General features: G+C 30.4%; 1 protein-coding gene across 5 annotated transcripts in view; it reads left to right on the forward strand.

The window, feature by feature from the left end:
- Nucleotides 1–20137, forward strand: part of BRD10 (bromodomain containing 10) — a 91761-nt gene that overhangs the window by 61640 nt on the left and 9984 nt on the right. For 4 of the 5 annotated variants that reach the window (XM_039881017.1, XM_039881097.1, XM_039881195.1 and 1 more), the window contains one exon: nucleotides 6820–6909. The exons of the other annotated variant lie outside the window; for it this stretch is intronic. In XM_039881017.1, coding sequence (XP_039736951.1) covers nucleotides 6820–6909 — 90 coding nt within the window. The remainder of the gene's footprint in view (nucleotides 1–6819; nucleotides 6910–20137) is intronic. 5 annotated transcript variants of the gene reach the window in all.

The raw sequence follows: 20137 nt of genomic DNA on the forward strand, positions 1-20137 counted from the left end.
GACTTTTTTCCCTGCAAGTGCAGATATAGCTAGTATTTCTGAGTTAATCTGCTAGTATTTCAAAATTTTTTACCTCTATTTTTATCTCTTGACAGTCAAAAATCTGTTTTTTTAATATACTGTTTTTATAGAAGTAGTTTAATAGAAATATATGTAAAAGTAAATGTATAAGTCAAAGTCTTCCAAGAACAAGTCACAATATATACATGGTAATATTGCATGGTAATCCATTTTCATTTATTTTGGCACTGGAAATGGTAGACTTGTTAATTTGAAAAACAAATCTTTTAACTCTTATCTATATCTGAACTTTAGAGAGAATATTAAATGAAGTTAATTGAATGGTCTTTATACATTTCTGCAAAAAGAAAAAAGTAATAATATGACTGCCATGATTATGTGAAGTTTTCTGTTTGAAGCTGATACTAGAATAAGCAGAGAATCTCACCCTAATTAAATAATATTTTTATTTTCTATTTTATGAAAGATGTTTTCTTCAACAAATGCCTCTTTCTTTAAAAATTTGTATTAGTGTGTCCAGTTCATTATCAAATGTTTTGTAATCTAATATTTAATTGCCATAATGTAAAAGTGATATTGAAATGAATTTCTGTGAGTCTCAATTCACATAAAGAAGAAAATAAAGTAGTAACTATGAAAATATTAATCACATGTAATTTGAGTTTAACAGTTACATATATCCAAAACTGTAGATACATTTACTTTTTAGTCAAAATCCTATTTTTGGAAGTGTTTTTATGGAAATTACTAATTAATAAAACTTTAATATTTTTGAATGAACAGTGAAAGAAAATAGACTTGTTTTTCTTGTAGTATTTTAAAATATTTTTAATGACATTCTTAGGATGAATTACAAACATTTCTACAACTTTTTTAAATGTAAAGAAACCTTAGTTTCAGAATATTCAGTAAAAAATGTGTATGTATTATTTATTTTCTGCCATTGCATGTACATGTTATTTAATGCTATAACAGTATATCATCATTCTTCCACTGATATCATGCTAGCCTTTGCTATGTCTCTCACTTTTTTTTCCTCAATCCCTCAACGTACTCATCCTGGGACTATATATCTCAGAACAGATATGGCCCAATTTTGACATTTGTCTCCGTTGCTGCCTTAGAGGATGAACTTTTATATGTAATAAGAGGCATATACAGTGTAAAATAAGCAGGTGGTATTCATTAGTGAGACATGAGATCAATATAGTGGACTGCATGACCAGCATTTCTTTTTTAAGCTAACACAGTTAAAATAGAAAAGAAATTATAATAGTGTCAAATATAGTAAGAATAATATTGTTTCATGAAACTTTGGTTTTGATTTGTGTGTATGTGTGTGTGTGTGTGTGTGTGTTGTACTGGTATGCAATGTAAAATGTATTTTTGACTATGGGTCATGAGTAGAAAAGTTTGAAAAACACTGTCTTCTGTGGTGCTTTTAGTCAGTTACTAACCATTTGCTTACCACTCTCAGAAACTTAGCTCAAAAGTACATGTTTTTCCTGGTTCTTAGGCATCGTAGAATACGTGGGGGTCGAGGCTAGAGATGGAAAATAGACTTATAAGAACAGTAGTTCTTATCCCTAGCTTACACTTTGAATACCATGGTATTATTCATAAAGAAAATTGACAACTGTTCCCAGAAAATAGGTCATTTACTGCAAATAAGCAAAGAATAGGAGATAATAATAGTCACTAATAAACTTTGTTGTTACATGCAAAACTTATAGTTTTGACTCAAAATAATTTTGTAGAGTTTGTTTCTTGAATTATTTGGGAGTTCTCAAATAAGAAGATATTATTTTAAAGGAAGTGAATTTATTTCCTTTGCAAAAGCTTTAGCATTATGACATTTAGCACCCTCATATTCTACAAATTTTTTTATCCAAGTTGTTTTAAGGATCACATTTCTAATATTAAACATAAAAATACGTTATAGGAATGTTTAGTGAGAATATTTTCTTCATAATATTCATTCTAAAATACCTTATTGCTTAAAATAATGGAACTGTTAGTGGAGAGATAATAGATCCCTTTTGCAAAAGACTTGAAAAGTGAAAAACCAAGTAATATTTGCATCATTATATTTAATCAGAGGGAAAAATTTATGCTTAGCCTTTCTCTAGTGTTGGGTTAAACATTTGGCCTTATTATAAGGGAACTTGTCAAATTTTTTTTTTAGTTAGCAATAGTTGCAAAAACAGGAAATATTTTTAATAAAGTTAATTTTTACCAACAAGCCTTTTATTTTAATATTTGAGAGAGAAATCTAATATTATATGAATTTTTTGTATACAATTATAACAGTCATAGAAAGTATTTGCAAAACTTAGTGTCAAGTCCCAATAAGATCAATTTTTTAAATAATTCAAGATCCTTAGTCACCATGACTCTGCTTTTCATTGGTAACCAAAATCTTTCATGTAATACATACTTGCTCCTGTTCCATACATGTCATTTATTCTAAAGGCTGTTTTGCAGAGGAAATCCAGAATCCAGCTGCTAAGACTAGCACAGTAGTAGTATTTTCAAATATAAGCTTAGTCCTTAGTATAACTCTAAAAAAACACTATATTTTTCCATTTAACTAGTGGAAAAACGAAGTGGTTTGAAATACGATACTACCCTTAGTGTAACAAATTGGGACCAAAAATGAAAATTAGAGTTTAACTACTTCACTATAGTAAGGACCTTTTGATTACTTTATTATTTTGAATTGCTACCACTTAATTGAAGTATTTTCAACTTCAGCTTTTTGTTTGCTTTTAACAGCATAGGTTTTTCTTCCCCTTTAAAATTCTTTTAATTTTTAAATATAATGTATTGAGAGAAACGTCTGTTTTTAATCATATAGTAGTAAAAATATTTTAACTTGTTTATCAGACTTATTTTTTCACCTCATGCATGTTCTTATTTGCAGGTTTTGAAGTACTCGTTATTGCTGAAATAGAGAAGGAATTTTTCTATCCTCATAGTTTTAACAGATTTTAATATAATTTTAGTTTAAATACAATATAAATTTTGAATTTACACCATGCATTTAGTGTTTTGCTTATAATTTTTATAATAAATTGTAGGTCTGTTTTTATTAGAGTGGTAGTGAATATGATCCATTTCATTTGTACTTATTTATATTGGCTTCTGCGTTGTTTTCCCTTTGCTTTTTAACATAATTTATTGTTTTATCTTTGTATGCTTATGCTACCTTATGCCCTTTTTAGAACAGATAAAGTTAATATCTCTGAAACTTATTGAGTTTATACCCAAAGAGCATAATTTCTAGCTTGAAGTAGTAATAAAGTAAGGAATGATTTATTTTGTAATTTTTCTGAGATGTGATCATGGAGTTCTTTTGATCTCTACAGGACTTCCTCTCCCCCACTACCTACACACATATCTGCTTCTTGAGTTGAAGAGAGGGCCTTTTAACATTTACCATTTACTAGAAGTGAAAGGTTAGGTATAAATTAAATTCTAAAATGATATTACATATTCAATTAGTTAGATGTTTTGTTTTATTTAGAAAGACACAGGAGAAGGGGCATGAACCCTAGGTTCTATCATTTTCTCTACCAGTATGTCATCTTAGGTTACTTTACCTTCGTTAGTTTTAATTAGCATGTATGTGAATTGAAGATACACCTTTTTAGCCTAGGCCAAGGTTTGTACCAAATTACATATTTTGGGTCCCTTTTAGCCCTAAAATTTATGATTTTGTGGCTCTGTCATGGATTAGATCAAATGAAAGTTCACTTGAGTGTGACTGCCTTAAGGAGGTTCTTCCTGGGGGATAAAACTCTCCCTGTAACCTTTGCAGTATGACGGAAAACCTCCTCTCATGAGTGTTGACAGTGTGACCCAACTGTAATCTGAGCTGCTGTGGAGCTTTCCCTTTCACCCCTGGAGGCCCTGAGTCTCAGATATGTTTTTCAAATTCAAGGTAACAAGAAGGAGGTTTTAATAAGGTATTTTGCTTGATTCAAAAAATGCATCTGTTTTTATTAAGGTGAACTTTATTTACTGGATTTATTCTATTTTTAAAAGCACCATTTGAAGTTGAGTTTAAAGGCCACATATATGCCTTAACTTTGTAAGAAAGAAGGAATAGAGGATGTATACGACAGAGTTGGCATAAATCAAATTATTTTTTCTTTCAATATTAGTAACAAAATTAGAATTGTGTTCCTATGCAAGAATTTTCTAATAGCTTGACTTTGTTTGGGGTATATTAGGTTATATATTACAAATATATGTAGAGAGGGATATATATTAGTAAAGAGTACATTGTTATGTAGATATTAAATCATTTTATGATAATGTAAAAGTAAATATTGCTAAAAATATCTTGACCCTCAAATTCAATAAAATTATGTTTAAAAGTTATGTCATTTGTTTAAGGAAAATTTGTCTTATTGTGTATTTAATTCAGTATTCCATCTCCTATTCGGAAGTTAATCTTTTTGAATTTTCATACTCATAAGCTCCAGAGTACCAGAAAGTTTCAGTAGTCATGCAGATTTGTAATTCATAACCTTTCACTACCTTACTGCTGACATGTGATCTGCAGACTGTACGTAGAAACTTGTTAGGAATGTAGAATCTGAAGTCCCACCTCAGATCTACTAAATCTAAAACCACATTTTAACAAAACTCCCAGGTGATTCTTATGCACATTAAACTAAAGTTTGAGAAGCACTTATATAGCATAATTTAATAACTAGGTAAGCCACTTGAAAGTGTTATTTTTTATAGCTCTTTGGCTGTGGAAATCATTTATAATTTGACTTTAAAACTATGTTATCTGTTCCTTTAAATGGAATATTTATACTTGTTGACCTCATGACTAATTGCTCATTAAAAGATCTGAACTTTTTTTAGGGTGTGTTTAGTTATAGGGGTATATGTTTTCATTGTTACTATAAGTTTCTAAAAACTGCATGCAAAATATACCCTTATTCCTTGTATAATGAGACCACTAAGATGTAAGTGAAAATTCCTCTGAGCTTTGCCATATGTGCAAATGAGAAAACTTTACTGTGATATTAACTAATACACCAAGTTCAGTGAAAAGGGATGTAACCATCTGCAAGCTCAGGGGCAAATTTGACAACCCTCTGTACTACCATAACAGCAGATTTTACAATGGGAAGTTTAACTTCCACTGAGTACTTAATAAACACCTGGGGGTAGGGCCAACATTGTTCTAAGGCTTTATAAATAGAAGTTGAAACATTATTTAGTTCTAGATGAATTTATGTAGTTGGCCACTCTACTGCTTGACTGTCAGCATTTCTTTCATAACTTTAGATTTGGCAAATGGGGATGTGTAGTTTGTAATAAATACCAGTGGCACTGTCCTACATCATTGTCTACTGTTTTCTACTCTGATAGTGTTTAATTTGGGTTATTTAAATACATATCTTCCCCACTTTGTCAGCTCTTTGTTTGAAATTATGTAGGTATTTTGAATAACAGTGGTTAATATTATAATTTATTATATCTATGATAAAATTTCCATAGTCTGTTAGGTCGAACCATATTGCCATGTTTGTAGATCAGAGGCATATCAGCATTTTCATATATTCAACATAATAATAAAGGAAGTTTAAGGGAGCTCTTAGTCTCCCATTTTTGTCACTCAATAGTCATTATGATCTTGTCATAACCTGCTTTACCTTTTGTTGTTTTTATTTGTTTGTTTTCTTTCAAAAGAAAGTGTGTCTTTTAGGAAAACAATGCCTTACACGGAAATTAATGAATATAACAAACATGGGCTGCTAAAAAGTAATGGTGAATTAATAGCTTTATAAGTATAGTATATTTTTTAAATTATCACACAGTATAAACATTACAGCAAGACTTTCATTAATCTAAAACTTTTCTTCTGTATGTGGTTGCTGTTTTGTTTTAAAATAAGAGCTTAAATTATTTTAAGAAAAAAGTTAAATATTTTGTACTATGTACTATGTAAATATTTTAAATTCAGTATAAAATTATACTGAATTTTTTGGAAAAATTCAGTATAATTTTACAAGAACTAAAATGTAGTTACTAATATTTTTGTTGTTGCTCACACTTCACTGTTTATAACTTTAGTAATTAAGCCTAACTAGTTTATTAATAACTAAAATCCAACTATTTTGTCCATTTGCCAATGTTACCAAGGTGAAATCAAATGAGCCACACAATTGTGAAAGGAAATAGATGCTCCCTGTGGAAATGGTTTTACTGTAGACTACTAATATTAAGAATGTATACTTGATTTCATTTACTTCTTTGAATATATCACAGGTAGTTGAGCTTCTTTATTAGCAATTCCAACAGCAATAATACAGTTTGTTTAATTGTATAGTTAGCAAACCAAAGCAAAGGTATAATGACAGTTCTCCGAGGGTGCATTTATTCACCTACTGCGAGACTGCCTAATGAAGCATTTCTTAAAAGGTGATTCAGTAACCTGTGAAATCTAGGGTGAGTTTCCAGATCTTTGTCATTCTGGGCTGAAAGTTAAGAATATTAAGAAAGTACCTGGATTATAAAGCAAACTGAGAGATGGGGATGTGGGATGAAACCACCAATATTGAAATTTCAGCTATTTTTATACTAAGCCTGAAGGCCATACATCATAACAAGTAAATACCTTTTAAAATATAAACTGCGGAGCTTTCTTTGCTTTTAGCTATTACAAAGACAAATAATTGTGAATTCAGTGTGTGTTAAAAACAACTTCTGTTACCACATTTTGGGTGTTTTATATTATGTGTTATCAAGCTGTGTTTTTGTGTTTTATTTTAGCTTATTTGCACTAATCTTGATGAACTCAGGGAATTAATCACAAAAATCGAGAATGAACTCAAAGATCTGGAAAACAGTAGAAAAAAATCGGTAGGTGTTGATCCAAAAGTTCTATCTATTATTGTCAGCATTAAAATTTATTCCTGCTTTTTTCTAAAGCCTTTTTTATCTTGTTCTCCTGGATAACATAAAATTTTGCAATGAACAATAGAAACATTATTTCTTTTATCTTTCCTGTGTGGTCTAATTTTCATTTTTAATAGACAAAAATGGTGCCGGAGCAAGTAAATTAATTTTGTTTGCCTGGTTTATATCAGGTATATTTCCCAATATTACTGGTTGGTTGTATTCTGACTGGTAGTTTTTTGGGTAATGCTTACCTCACAAATATTCTTAATTAATAATTATATGCTTTTAATGGAAGTTTATTGCTTAGTAACAAATTTTAATTAGCTGTGACAAATAATAAATATAAATTGTATAATCTTGCCCCAGATGTTTTTGATACATGCCTAACAATGTCTTTTTTTAGAACCTTTATCAGCTGAAGGTTTTTAACTTCCATTATATATTCTAAATTTATATTAATCTTTACCTTCATTTTTTATTGTTCTTGAGAGAATAAAGGTCTTCTATTTATTCACTCAACACTTGGTAAAACAGTTGTGTTATTTATTAAATCAGTAATGCCCATTTAACTGGTATTTATAGATCATTTATATCACAGATTTGAAACTCAATTATACATCAATAAACGGGGAAGGCTTTAAGAATTGAAGAAAATCAGTAATCACTAAAAAAATCCCTTTGTTTTATGCCTTACGAATGTATATACACACATACACACATTTACATATGGGTTTTTTTGGTATATGGGCAGTCTCTTTATGTGAAACAACAGTGTTGTTTTAAAATTTACCTCTGATAAATTTCACAAGCATTTATATTAGACTATTATATCCTCAGCCAAAAGTTTTTCTTTAATATATTCGATGTTATATGCTCATAAAGGACTGATGTTCTTTAATAGGAAGGAATAGTCTTTTAATCAGGATGTTATTATAGTGTTTTATAGAAGCTGTTTATTTTTAGTGCATTGTCCATACTTCATGACTCTAAACAGAATTCTGTTAAATAAATTTGCTACTTGATTTTTATGCTGCAGTTAAATATAATGTATGTATCTTAATTTGTTTCCATATTATAAATTAGGGTTTTGTTTTTAATAGATAGTTTTAAATATAATTGATTTATGTACTTACAGCATGTATTGTAAGAGAAAAAGACCTGCACACATCCTAGAATTTTTCTGTAAAACCGTCTACCTCACTACCATATACTATGAGGTATAAGCATATTGCCTTCCTTCACAGGAACAAATAGAAGAGTAAAAGAAAAAAAATGACAAATACCTAACACTCTAGTCATTGAGGGCATATTTATTAATTGATTAGATTTGTGTCTAAATTTTTAACTTGTCCCTGAGTCCTGGTATTTGCATATCAGTTTTAAAATATTATTTCTACTCTTCAAAAAAATAGAAATTCTTGGAGTTCTACTTGGTGGGGATAATCTTATTGAGATTACCAATGAATAGACTATTTCCTTTTAATTTAAACTGCCTAAAAGGTTGTTTCCATGAACAGCTTATCCCAACCAGTGAAATGGGCACACAGCATAAACGAAATAGACAGTAAAAGTTTGCATCTCAGTATCATTTCTTATATTTTACAACAGCCAATACTGAGAGCAATAGATTTTAGTTATAGGAATTAACTTTATTGAATATTTATGTTAAAATTGAATACCATTTTATTTGTCTGGCATCATTTGGGAATAAAGTGTTTCACTTAACTAAATTTTCTGCATAACTGAAATTAGTACTGAAACTCTTTATTTTAATCATTTAATGAAAAACTTCCTTGCATCCTTACAGTATATTGAACATAATTTAACCCTTTCTTGATGATTCAGGGATCATTGTGAATATCCATAATTGTACTGATGCTCTAAAAAAATCTATTGATACTAGTAACTCAATTAAAATTTCACCAAAATGTGCTATATATTTTGAAGGTTTTTGTTCGTTTGTATTTTTGCTTTTGTTCTGCCTCTTTCTTCATTGTCAGCCTGTCATTTCTTGTGTATGTTTATGTATTTGCCATAGCTGATATATACTGTGGATTACAAGGCTAGTAACTATATTTATTAGAATTGGGTTCATGGTAAGAATGTAAGGGAGTTTCTTAGTTTCGAAATGAATGAACTTGGTGATAGCGATAGCCGTTTTGACTGATTCCTTGCCTGTGGATTTCCTTCACTATTGCCGGACAAATGAAGTATTAATGTTGATCTTCATAGGAGGATATCAATGTCAAAACTTAAATAGTATTTAGAGTCAAAGCAATTCTATTATCATCAGCTTTCCTATTTATAATATTGGCTCCAATAACAAAGGGTATACTTTATATAAACATTTGGTTGCCATAAATGCCATTACTAAAGATGGAAATTATATATGTGAGGAAGGATTTAATATGGATTCAAAGAGATACTTGGCTGTTTTAGGGGGCTTCTTTTCTGCAGGGCCTTTCCAGGTTTTCCTACCAAAGCAACAAGGAGAATTATCCCTTTCCCCACCTAGGTCAACATAACATTAAAAAAGGAAAAATAATTGAAAGTTGGTATATGCCTCTAAAAAGAAAATCTTAACCACTTAGTGGTTTTGCCATTGAACCACTCATTATATTGCAAGATTTACAGTCTTTTAAAATCTAAACCGTTTACTCATTCTTGCAAGGCAGCTAATTCTATTTATGGTTAATAATAGGAGAGAAAAATGCTTTAATTTTCTTGAGTTTGCTGTAGTTCACTTGATCCCAGTACTTCATTTAGAGACTTTTTCCAAAAAGGCTTAACATCCTTTAGATCTTACAGTGCTATACCTAAATATCCACCTGAGATTTGTTTAAAGTGAGACTTCTGGTTGAGCTAAATAGAGGTGTGTAATTTGACAAAGTCTTTTAATTTTGTCTTTCTCATTATTATTTAGATCATAGCATTCTTTAGTGAGCTAAAGGAGAAATCATAACTTTTTTTTGTGGTTTTAGTCAAGAGAGAGAATTTGCATTTTGCTTAGTTATTTAGAAAATATCCTTTTTAATCTAGGAAGTTTATCAGTTTTTCAGAAAGACAGCTAAGATATTAATAAATTTGTCTGATTCTATTATATTTGAAATTTATTACACATTGTTGCTTTCTAAATAATGAAAATTGGAAGATTTTTCTAGTTTTATACAGATGAGGTTATATTTCTGAGTTTTTCTTGTGACCTCTTTTTTCTCATATCTGCTCTATTTCTATATATTTTATATCATAGTTTATATTTTCAAAGAGGTTTACATCTTTTTCTTTAATAAGGAAAGGTCTGTATAGAGATCGAGTATAAGGAAAAGTGAACATTTGGTTAAAAAAAAATGTTATTTATAAGAAAAGAAACCTTGTCTGGATTATATAATGATAAATGATAGTCTTACCAATATAGAGAAACTGAAATTGAAATATAAGACCATATCTTTTCTAATACATATTTTAGCAATTAAGCACTTGAACACTGAGCAAGATTTAAGATAGACTTCAGATATTTCTAAATATTATAATCAGTATGTAAAAAAAAAGCTATAAAATTGCCTATACTTTCAAATCCTATAATCTTATTTGAGATTTAACTTTTATTATCTCCATTTCACCCCTTTCTCCCAAAAAAAGTAATTTACCCAATGGTTTGTTCAGCAGACTACCTCTAATAGTAGAAATTTGGAAAAAATTTATATGTCTAACAGTAGTCTAACCAAACAGTAATGTTAGCAGAACAGTAGTATATCATAGAGCTAGTAAAATAAAATATTTGTAGATCATTGTTACTACATGGAAATATTTGTGAAATGTTAACTTTTAAAAACATACCAAATAATATGTACAAAATGGTTACAGTATATACAAATATATGTTAAAAAGAATTGCAGAGGAGTTTCAAGTAATGAATAAAATGAATCTTTACTTAATGTTCTTACAGTATATTAGCTAGAGCAAACATTAGAGAAATCAGAAGTTTAGATCAGAGATGATAACACTCCTTTTTTTTGGTCACCAAGTTCTTTATAAGCCGGTGATTACCAATCAGATGATTTTGCACCCTCACTTCTCACCCCCATGACTTTTGGCAATGTCTGAAGACATTTTTAATTATCATACTTGACGAGGTAATACTGGCACTGAATGGATAGAGGCCAGCGATACTGCTAAAAGTATCCCGCATTATAATGATCCAGCAATGCACAAGACAGCCCCCACAACAACAAATTATCTGGCCTCAAATGTCAATTTAAGGGCAACTGCAGAATCTTGATGTAAGCCCATATTTACTAAGGGCCCAATTCTCTAATTTTGTCTGCTGCTGCCAACTTATGGGGGAAAAAAAAGTTGATGTTTTGAAAATGAAGTAAAAATCAATTAAATCACACACCAGATATTAAGAATATTTTATTACATCATGTACACCTAATTTAGATTTGTATTTGATGGAATTTGTGATGTCAGTTTTACCCTTTATATTCTTGACCTTAGCCTCAGATTTATCTCAGCCGTCTTTAATCCATTTTGATTTATGGCCTCTTAAATATGTTCACCATTTACCTTTTACTGTCCTTAGTATATAGGAAATGAAGACGTTACAAATAACATGGTTGAATACATGTTTTCTTTATTAATTTTTAGAAAGATGATGTACTATGTTTTTTAAAAGTGAAGATATAGTAAGGAGTGATACACAGGTAAATGGAAAAATGCAGTCAAGTTATACATAAAATACACATTATATGAATTTATAAGGACCCATAAAACATAAATTGCATATATAAAAGGTTGATGTAAGGCAAAGAAATTATTGTACATTAATCTTATTTTCTAACACCTGTAACAGAGAAATCTTTTATTATAGTGAAGGATTATGGGATTTTTCCCTATTCTTTCCATTCCATATCCCATTGGCTCACAATAAGGCATCAAATCAAAATTATTTTATAGCCAGTTGTTTAGAGTACAAAATCTATTTTACTGCGGTATAAACTGTAGGTACACTCAGAGTCCTGAATATGCCCTAAGTAACTTTATTTAATGGCTTTAGTTGTAGATATGGTTGCAATATTCTCTAAATTGTCCATAAATTATTAATATTTAACTTTTTTACAATTGCATCATTAGGTATATTGTTTTCTTATGCTAGCTCTTCTGTTAAACTAATGGTTAGCAAAACAGAAAACTGACTCAGGGATCACTGTCTTTAGTCATATTTAGAGCTTTTAAAAATTAAAATGACCTTTTGGAAACTGCACAACAAAAAAATATGTTTTTTTACTTGTCTTAGTTACAGATTCTAGTCTTTTTCATTAAGCAAATATATCCTCAGTGTCTTCTGTGTGCTATGCATAGTACTAGGAACTTGGTAAGGATCCAGAGATTGAAAGAAAGTCCTTATCTGCAAGGAATTCACTTACAGAGCTTGAGATTTTATCCCCAACCTTGGGGATAAGTTTTTAACTTTAATCAGGGCTTGGTTAGGCTACCTCCTATTTTATAAAAGATTTAATCTTTTATTTTCAAGCTGTGTTTATTCAGAAGTCACCATGCACTCTAGACACTTGCTCACTTCCCTTAATTGCATGTTTATATGTTGTTTGGGAGTAGAGTGGAAGGGCAGATGACAACAAATGGTCTTTATGAAGGATCAAATGTTAACTGACATGTTCAAAATAGTAGTGAAAAAAGATAACAGGAAATATGAACCAGAACAATATATGATTGGTAAGACAAAACTTCAATTGACTATAGTCACTAAATTGTCTGAAATTTTATTATTCTCATTTGTTTATGGTAAGTCTTGCTGTCAGGGTATTTTTTTGTTTGTGTTAGTTTTTTGACATGTAATAACTACTCTCCTGAACTAAGACTGGATTTTAACCCTTGTTAATAGTGTTCACTATTTCTACTTACTGTGATTTGGCATAGTTTGAATCCCATCAGGGAAGCTTTCATAAAGACAATATTCGAAAACCTCTTTTCTTCCAAAGAAAGGTCTAATTAAAAGGGAAAGGGGTCGTTTGGTATTTTTACATTAGGCAGAGAATTAATGCCCTGGAGTGAGCTTCAAGGAAGAGTTGAACTAGATGACAGATCCTTCTATAGTTAGAGCTTCATAGTGTGGCTTTTATAATTTGCTTTAAACCTTTTTGAATTACATATTGCGCACAGTTACTCAAATACAAGTAACATTTGGAAAATGTCAAATATTTTCCAAAGCTCCAAGTAAATTTGTATTATCTTCTATTTAATAGTTGCTTTACTATCTTCCACTGACATGAGTTCTGAAAAATTAAATAAATCTTTGAGGTGCTTAAGGCCAAAAAAATAAGCTTCACATCATTCTGTTTTTGTATATTACAGAAGATATTGAAATCTTTGGAAAGACCCTGAAATTTAAAGATAGAATAGCTCAGTGTCCTTTGTGACTTGGGGAAGAATATTATCAGAAAATAGAGAAGATTGAACACTAATAACTTTTCTACCATTTTACCAGACTACAGAAAAAGAAAAAAAAAAAAGATACATTACACTTTTGTAGGAAAATTAACCCAGAATCCAGCAATGAGTCAAAAGGAGCCTACACAGAGGGCAGAGAGTCCACATATGGACACTCTAGTACTTTAAAATAGAGAAAGGCCTTACATGGAACCAATTTCTTTTAGTGAAGTTATAATTCTAACAATTAGTAGGTACTTTCATTGGAACCAGAGCAGTTTGAGGCAGATTTATTGACAGCATAAAACACTGATAGGCAATTGAAAAAACCTACATAAGCAGATCGTAGGAGTCCAAACATATTATTATTAGTCAATAACCATTTAATATAGGAATATAGAATATATTATTAGTCAATAACCATTTAATATAGGAATATAGGAATATAGAATATATTATTAGTCAATAACCATTTAATATAGGAATATAGGAATACTGTTCAGAAACCTGAACAGTACCTGAGAGTCACTATATTAAAATATAACACAGCAATTTGTTCATAATGATGACCCAAGTCATCAAGAGTTAAATTATATCCATTGTGTGTTCAGAAAATCTGGACAACATATCTCTTACAAACATTTCGTCAATTTTTAAAATCCCTTGCATCTAAGGAGGAACCTTCAGTTAGCTAAGAAATTTACTCACTTACTTTGAATACTTACTGTGGGCCTACTCTGTGCTAGGCATTGCGATAGAGTCTGAGAAAGTAAAAAAAAGTAGGATACCGTCCCTGTATTTAAAATAGTCCCACTTCTAATTTCACTTACTTAGAACTTTTTATGCTCTTACGATACCATGTGTAGCATTACTTAGTGATTCAGGTTGTACAGTGAATTGCAGAATCCACCTTTCTGATACCAGGTATAGATCTGATAAAATTTTATCAATTTCTTCACCCACCAATTTACTGAAAATGATCAAATTCAGATAATCAGCCAGTGGTTAATTTCCAGTCCAGGATTCTTTCTTCTTTGTATATGAAAATGGTTAGTTGGTCACATATATAGTTAGATTTTCTTCCCCCAAAATAGTAACTACCTCACTAGGAGTGTGATGTTACCCAGTTTTTTCTCTCTGCAAAGCCAAATGACACCAAAACTTGCAATAATATTGATGTAGTTGTTTGTCTTCATGCTTTCTAGTTAAATGCTAATTTAGTAATATAAGGAAATGTACATGCTATTCAACATGGGATGCCTGTATAATAAAATGCAAACACTTTCCTTTTCTGTTAAATTAGTCTTAAGTGAGTATGTGTGCAGTTACCTCAGTGAAAAGTACTAGCATAGGATAGTTCATATTAGGACATCTGACAATGTTAAAATACTTTTTAACTTTTCCATATTAATGTGCAGACATTTTACTGTACTGTCAAACTAGCACTTTTTCAAGGGGCTGTTTACCAACAAAGATGAATGCATTGTTTTACCCCCAAAACTGTGAATTTGCAGGAACATATGAATATGGTGGTTGTTTCTTTAGGTAAGCAATAAGCAAAAAAAGTAAATACTTATTACCATTTCATTTAATATTACTTAGACTATGAGAATGTCAAATAATTTATTAAAATAATTTAATTACAAGTAATTTGATTTGTACATACATACAAGTTTAAATTATTTGAAACATTTCTTTGTATATTGCTAGTGATTTTAAATGAGAAATCTTTGTGTACAGATCCATTTGGCTTTTCTAAATGTTGTTTACATTTTATTTGAAAAGCATGATATATTGTTATTTAGTCCCTTTTCCACCGTGGTATTTATGTCTGGGACAAGAACCAAGCCTGCAACAAAAAAAATTTTGTCATATGATCCATGTTTCTGTGCTCTAACAACATATATGTAAGTAAAAGCACATAAAAAAGATCGCATTGATATTTTTCTTATACTCATCATGTTTTCGTATTCTTTTTTATAAAAATGTTTTTTTCATTATAATAATGCCTTCTCATTTTAAAATATTCTTTGTATGTTTATATATGATTTTAATTTTTCCTTTATATGACTGTTAATACCTATTTTGTTTAGATATAATACAAGAAAATCTATATAAGTAACAGGATGGTTTGTGTAAACAAGTTACTTTCACCTAAGTTTAATATTCAAACCATCTAAATTTATTAAAATGTGCAAAATATCTCATGGTGGTGAGATCTTTGATAAATGTGGAATTTGTTTTTCTCTTTTTTGTTCTTTTAGGTGTTCAATGTCCCCAGCATCATTAGATTGCCAGCTCCCTCTCCTTGAAACACCCAGCCAGCGTTATGCTGGTGCTGTTATACCCATCTCAGATTACTGCAGCAGAATGGAGTTGTTCTTTAGTTGTAAGGTAAGTTTCCCTCCCCACTCATTTCACACACATTGACTCAGCTTTTCATTTTATAATATTGTGTAGTTTTGTAAGTTTTTAAAGTTTCTTTCCCCATATGGTTCCTTAGCTTATTAATGTATCATATTCAAAAACTTATAAAACTGCATAATATAATAAAGGAGTTACCTTGTAACCATAGACCAGCTCCTTTTTGTAATCATTCCTATGAGGTTATAAAACCTTCACTGTTTGACAGTTGGGGCATCTCCTGGAAAGGGAGCTGGCAATCTGCAGCTGCTGTGTACATTGGATGAGAAAGTATTGAAAGGTAAGCTTCAAACTGCAACCATATTGTATGCCTTTGGTTCCATGGTATATGCTTGAAATTCATGCTCTAGTTTATGTTAAACTTGATAGTAAATTCATGAAAGAAAAATATTACTCTCCTTTTTTTAAAGTGACTTTGAGTAAATGTTTGAATTATTAAGTTCACATAACACATTGGAATCCTTAGAAAATATTTTTTATCCCTGAAAATAGTGAGAATTCTAATACTGAAAATAGTTCATTTATCCTCATTTTCACATACTTGTTTATAAAGAAAAGTCAGCGCTAAATTTATATATATAAAGCTTATTAAATAACATATTTTTATTAGAGAAACAGTTACAGCACTGTTCCACAAATGACCTGTTACTAAGTTTTCTACCTACCATCTTTATCTTTGATTCTATATTGATTAGTGCAGATAAAGATTGTAAGAGCCTTTCCAATTTTTATTACATCCATATTCTCTCATGTGTTTGAAAATAGGGAAACTTGCTGTTTTTATTTGTTTATTCATTTTTAATCTTTAGATCACTATAATTTTAAATATTATTGTAATTAAACAATAAAAATAAATTTGAGATTTTAATTTTGGCATTACAGAGATACCTACATGTAAATACAGGTACTTATACAATACAGTCTCTTTCTTCTTAAGGAATTAATAGGCCAAGAGAGACAGTATTTGTGTAGTGAAAGGAGAGTGGATTTGAGCATTCGAGAGCCTAGAATTCTAAAATTTACTTCTATCTGCAAGTACTTCCCTATATGTTACTTTAGCCAGTTTCCTTCTATAAAATTAAGTCCTAAGTTCTCTTTTAGCTTTAATCATTTTAATCTAGAAGGAACATGATAATTGTTCTTAGTTTTTCCATTATATGTATGTAAATAAAGTCAATCAGTCAGAAAAACGATTGCTAGCTTTTAGTTAATGACCTGATTTAAAGTTCAGAAACTATTTGATCTTAAATAGATTTTTGTTAGACCGAAGTTGTTAGATTTACCATCTCTGACTTTTAAAAATTCATAACTTTTCTTCTCTTTACATTAGTTTCATTGTATGCTGTGCACTCTGAGACCACCACTAGGTAGAAAAGGACATGTTATTTTAATTCCATTTGGGTTGCATTGACCAAAGATGATGATACAGCAATCAGTATGAATTTCTCTTTTACTGTCAAGTAGTTAAATACCACCTTACTTTAAATACCAGTCCCAGAGCAGTAATTCTGAACTTTTTAAACCTATGCCTCCTTAAGGTCAATATAAAAACGGTAGACACACATACCGCAGAGCAGGGTAGAGAGATGCCCTTTATCAAAGTCATTGTATTCTTTATATGTATCTTCTAGTCAAAATATTTTATCAGTCTTTACTGTCTATAATTTGTGTTATGTAAATAATAGACTTTTTGTTTGTTTTCCAAATATAGAATGATTAAGTATTCATTTTCAAATGTAAATGAAGTACCATACCATCACTACCCCAGGTTGGTAATATGCAATATAAAAAAAAAAAAGGAAGAAGGCCAAAAATATATATAAAGTTAGCAGGACATAGATATTTCCAAACAGTTCAGTGGATAAGACAGAATTATATGAAAATTAGAAATCTATTCTCTGATTAATATTTATGAGCCCTACCCTGAATACAATCAGCTAGTTCCATAGTGTATTTTCTGGGCACTGGATTAACTAAAATTTAATAACCAAAAGGTAAAAATTTTCCTAATTTTTTAAAACTCTTTTTATAAAAATTAATGTAATTTAGTAGAGACAAAAACAAAGCTGACAGATGTCTTGAAATAATGACATCCATCTACACAGTCTTCTCTTCTTGTGCCTCATCTGCCTAGTCCTCAGATCCCATAATACTGCTAGTTCTTCCTGCATTCGCCATCCCAGCACCACTCCACCCATCTAAACAGCAGCCATATGCCCAGGGTAACTGCATCTTCCATTCTTTCCCATATAACCCCCATTTAAAAAGAATTTAGCATGCCTGGTGCTCCCTAGTCTTTTAACATCTTTCCAGTTAATTATACCACAAAGAGAATGTTCTTCCCACCTTCATTTCACATTCCTTTCCTTTTTCTGCTCTTTTTAACTTTGGAAAAGTTTCCTTCTACTCTCACCATTTCATTTTGGATCCAAATAATAGTTAAGTAGAAAACTAATGTCGATGTGCCTTGTTAAAGGGAAAAATCTCCATCGTCCTGTTTGTTTTCTGTTTTTTTATTGAAATAAAACCCTACCTGACTTCATAAGGAATTTAAAGTTGCCTTTTCACTCTCAATTAGCTTTTCAGTTTTATTGTTTAATAATTTTGTTTTCATGGGTTAGAATAAGCGCTTTATACTATTGCATAACATTTCTTTGAGAAAAAATTAGCTTTTGAGGCATAGCTCGTTAAGTTAGGTTCTTTTAGAAAGCAGTTGACAAGAGGAAGATATGTCTGTGTAGGTTAGTATATTATATGAAATAAACTTTTCTTGAAATTATTTTCACAATATTATGATTTGTCATGCCACTAAGAAGACACAAGAATTAGTGAGCCTAGGTTCCATATTCGTTGTGTGCACACGCACATGAAATTCCACATCTTCCTACTCTTCTAATAAACAATTCTCCCTCTAAGATTTAAAAAAAAAAAAAAACCTCAGAGATAGAAGTATAGTTGTTTATTTTTATGTGCATAAACATTCTCTTGGTTCAAAGTTCAAAATTTGAGGGAAATAGAAACTATACTGTTGATCCACTTAGGTCTATATGTGACTGAAATTTCCTTGACTGAAATGTTGAAGGTTTTAAATAGATACACAATTGAGAAATTAGTGCATAGATTTTTTTACATTTTGGTCTACGGGGTGGTAATTTTTCTGCTTTAATGTTCTACATATACGCAAATTGACTCACTTAACAGTTGAAGTCCAATTTTATGCATGTTAAATGTGACCTATAACATATTTAGTTCTGTGTCTTTTGTTATAAAAGAAATAAAATGAGTGAGCCATATAGTATGTGAATTATATCTCAAAGCTGTTACAAAAAAAAGAAAAATACAACATGATTATGTAACAGTAAAATGGTGATGGTGATGGTGATGGTGATGGTGGTGATGTTGATAGGTGTACACTAACATTGTAGAGAATAGGGAAGTTGGCTACCTAGAGCTATAACTTCTGTAAACTTATTGTTCCTATGGTATTTGAATAATTTTATGGGTACTGGTGAAGTATATTTTCACTACAGGTTTTTATAACTTGTGTCAGATTAAATTTATGTGATACAGTTTTTAAGAGATGGTGGTGTAGTTCTAAGAACTCGGACTTCAGCATCAGGCAGATCTGGGTTAAAGCCATAGGACCTTAAATTAAGTCATTTAATCTCTGCGAGCCTTAGTTTCATCATTTTTTAAGTTAGACTAAAATATATACACTTCATACTTAGAAGAGTTTTTATAGCAGCTAGAGTACATGTGCACTCTCATGCTCACTCGACCCCTACTTCCCTCTCCCTCTCCCCGACACCTCCAAATATATATGAATGAACTATTTCAGCTAATACGTAGCAAACGGAAGGGGCGTCAGTAATTATTTATAGCATTGAAAATGATGACCACTTGTTTGCTTTTCTGAACTGGAAACATTTATAAAATAAAATAATTTAAAAATTTCCCAAGAAGTTCATTAAGAAGACTGGTTTTTGGATATGCTAACAATTCTGGCTTTTCTGTCTTTTTCCCCCACTCTTTGGGAAAATTACAAAAACTTTACAGAAGTGAGCCGTATCATTTACATATTTAATGAGTTTATATAAATGTTACATATTTAGTAAATGATTAAAACATTTACAATTGACCCAATTAAAAACTTTAAAAAATTTTTTGTCTCCCATTTTGATTAAATAGGTTTTAGATTTCTCCTGTAGAATTGACAGTCTTTAAAATATACCGAATAAAATTTATTACTGGATACTTTTTCTCTTTTCTGCAGCCATCTAGAGAAGAGATACTTATTTGATGGGGATTGGAGTTTTGA

Source organism: Pteropus medius, unplaced genomic scaffold, assembly GCF_902729225.1.
Source record: "Pteropus medius unplaced genomic scaffold, Ma_sr-lr_union100, whole genome shotgun sequence".
Taxonomy (NCBI): Eukaryota; Metazoa; Chordata; class Mammalia; order Chiroptera; family Pteropodidae; genus Pteropus; species Pteropus medius.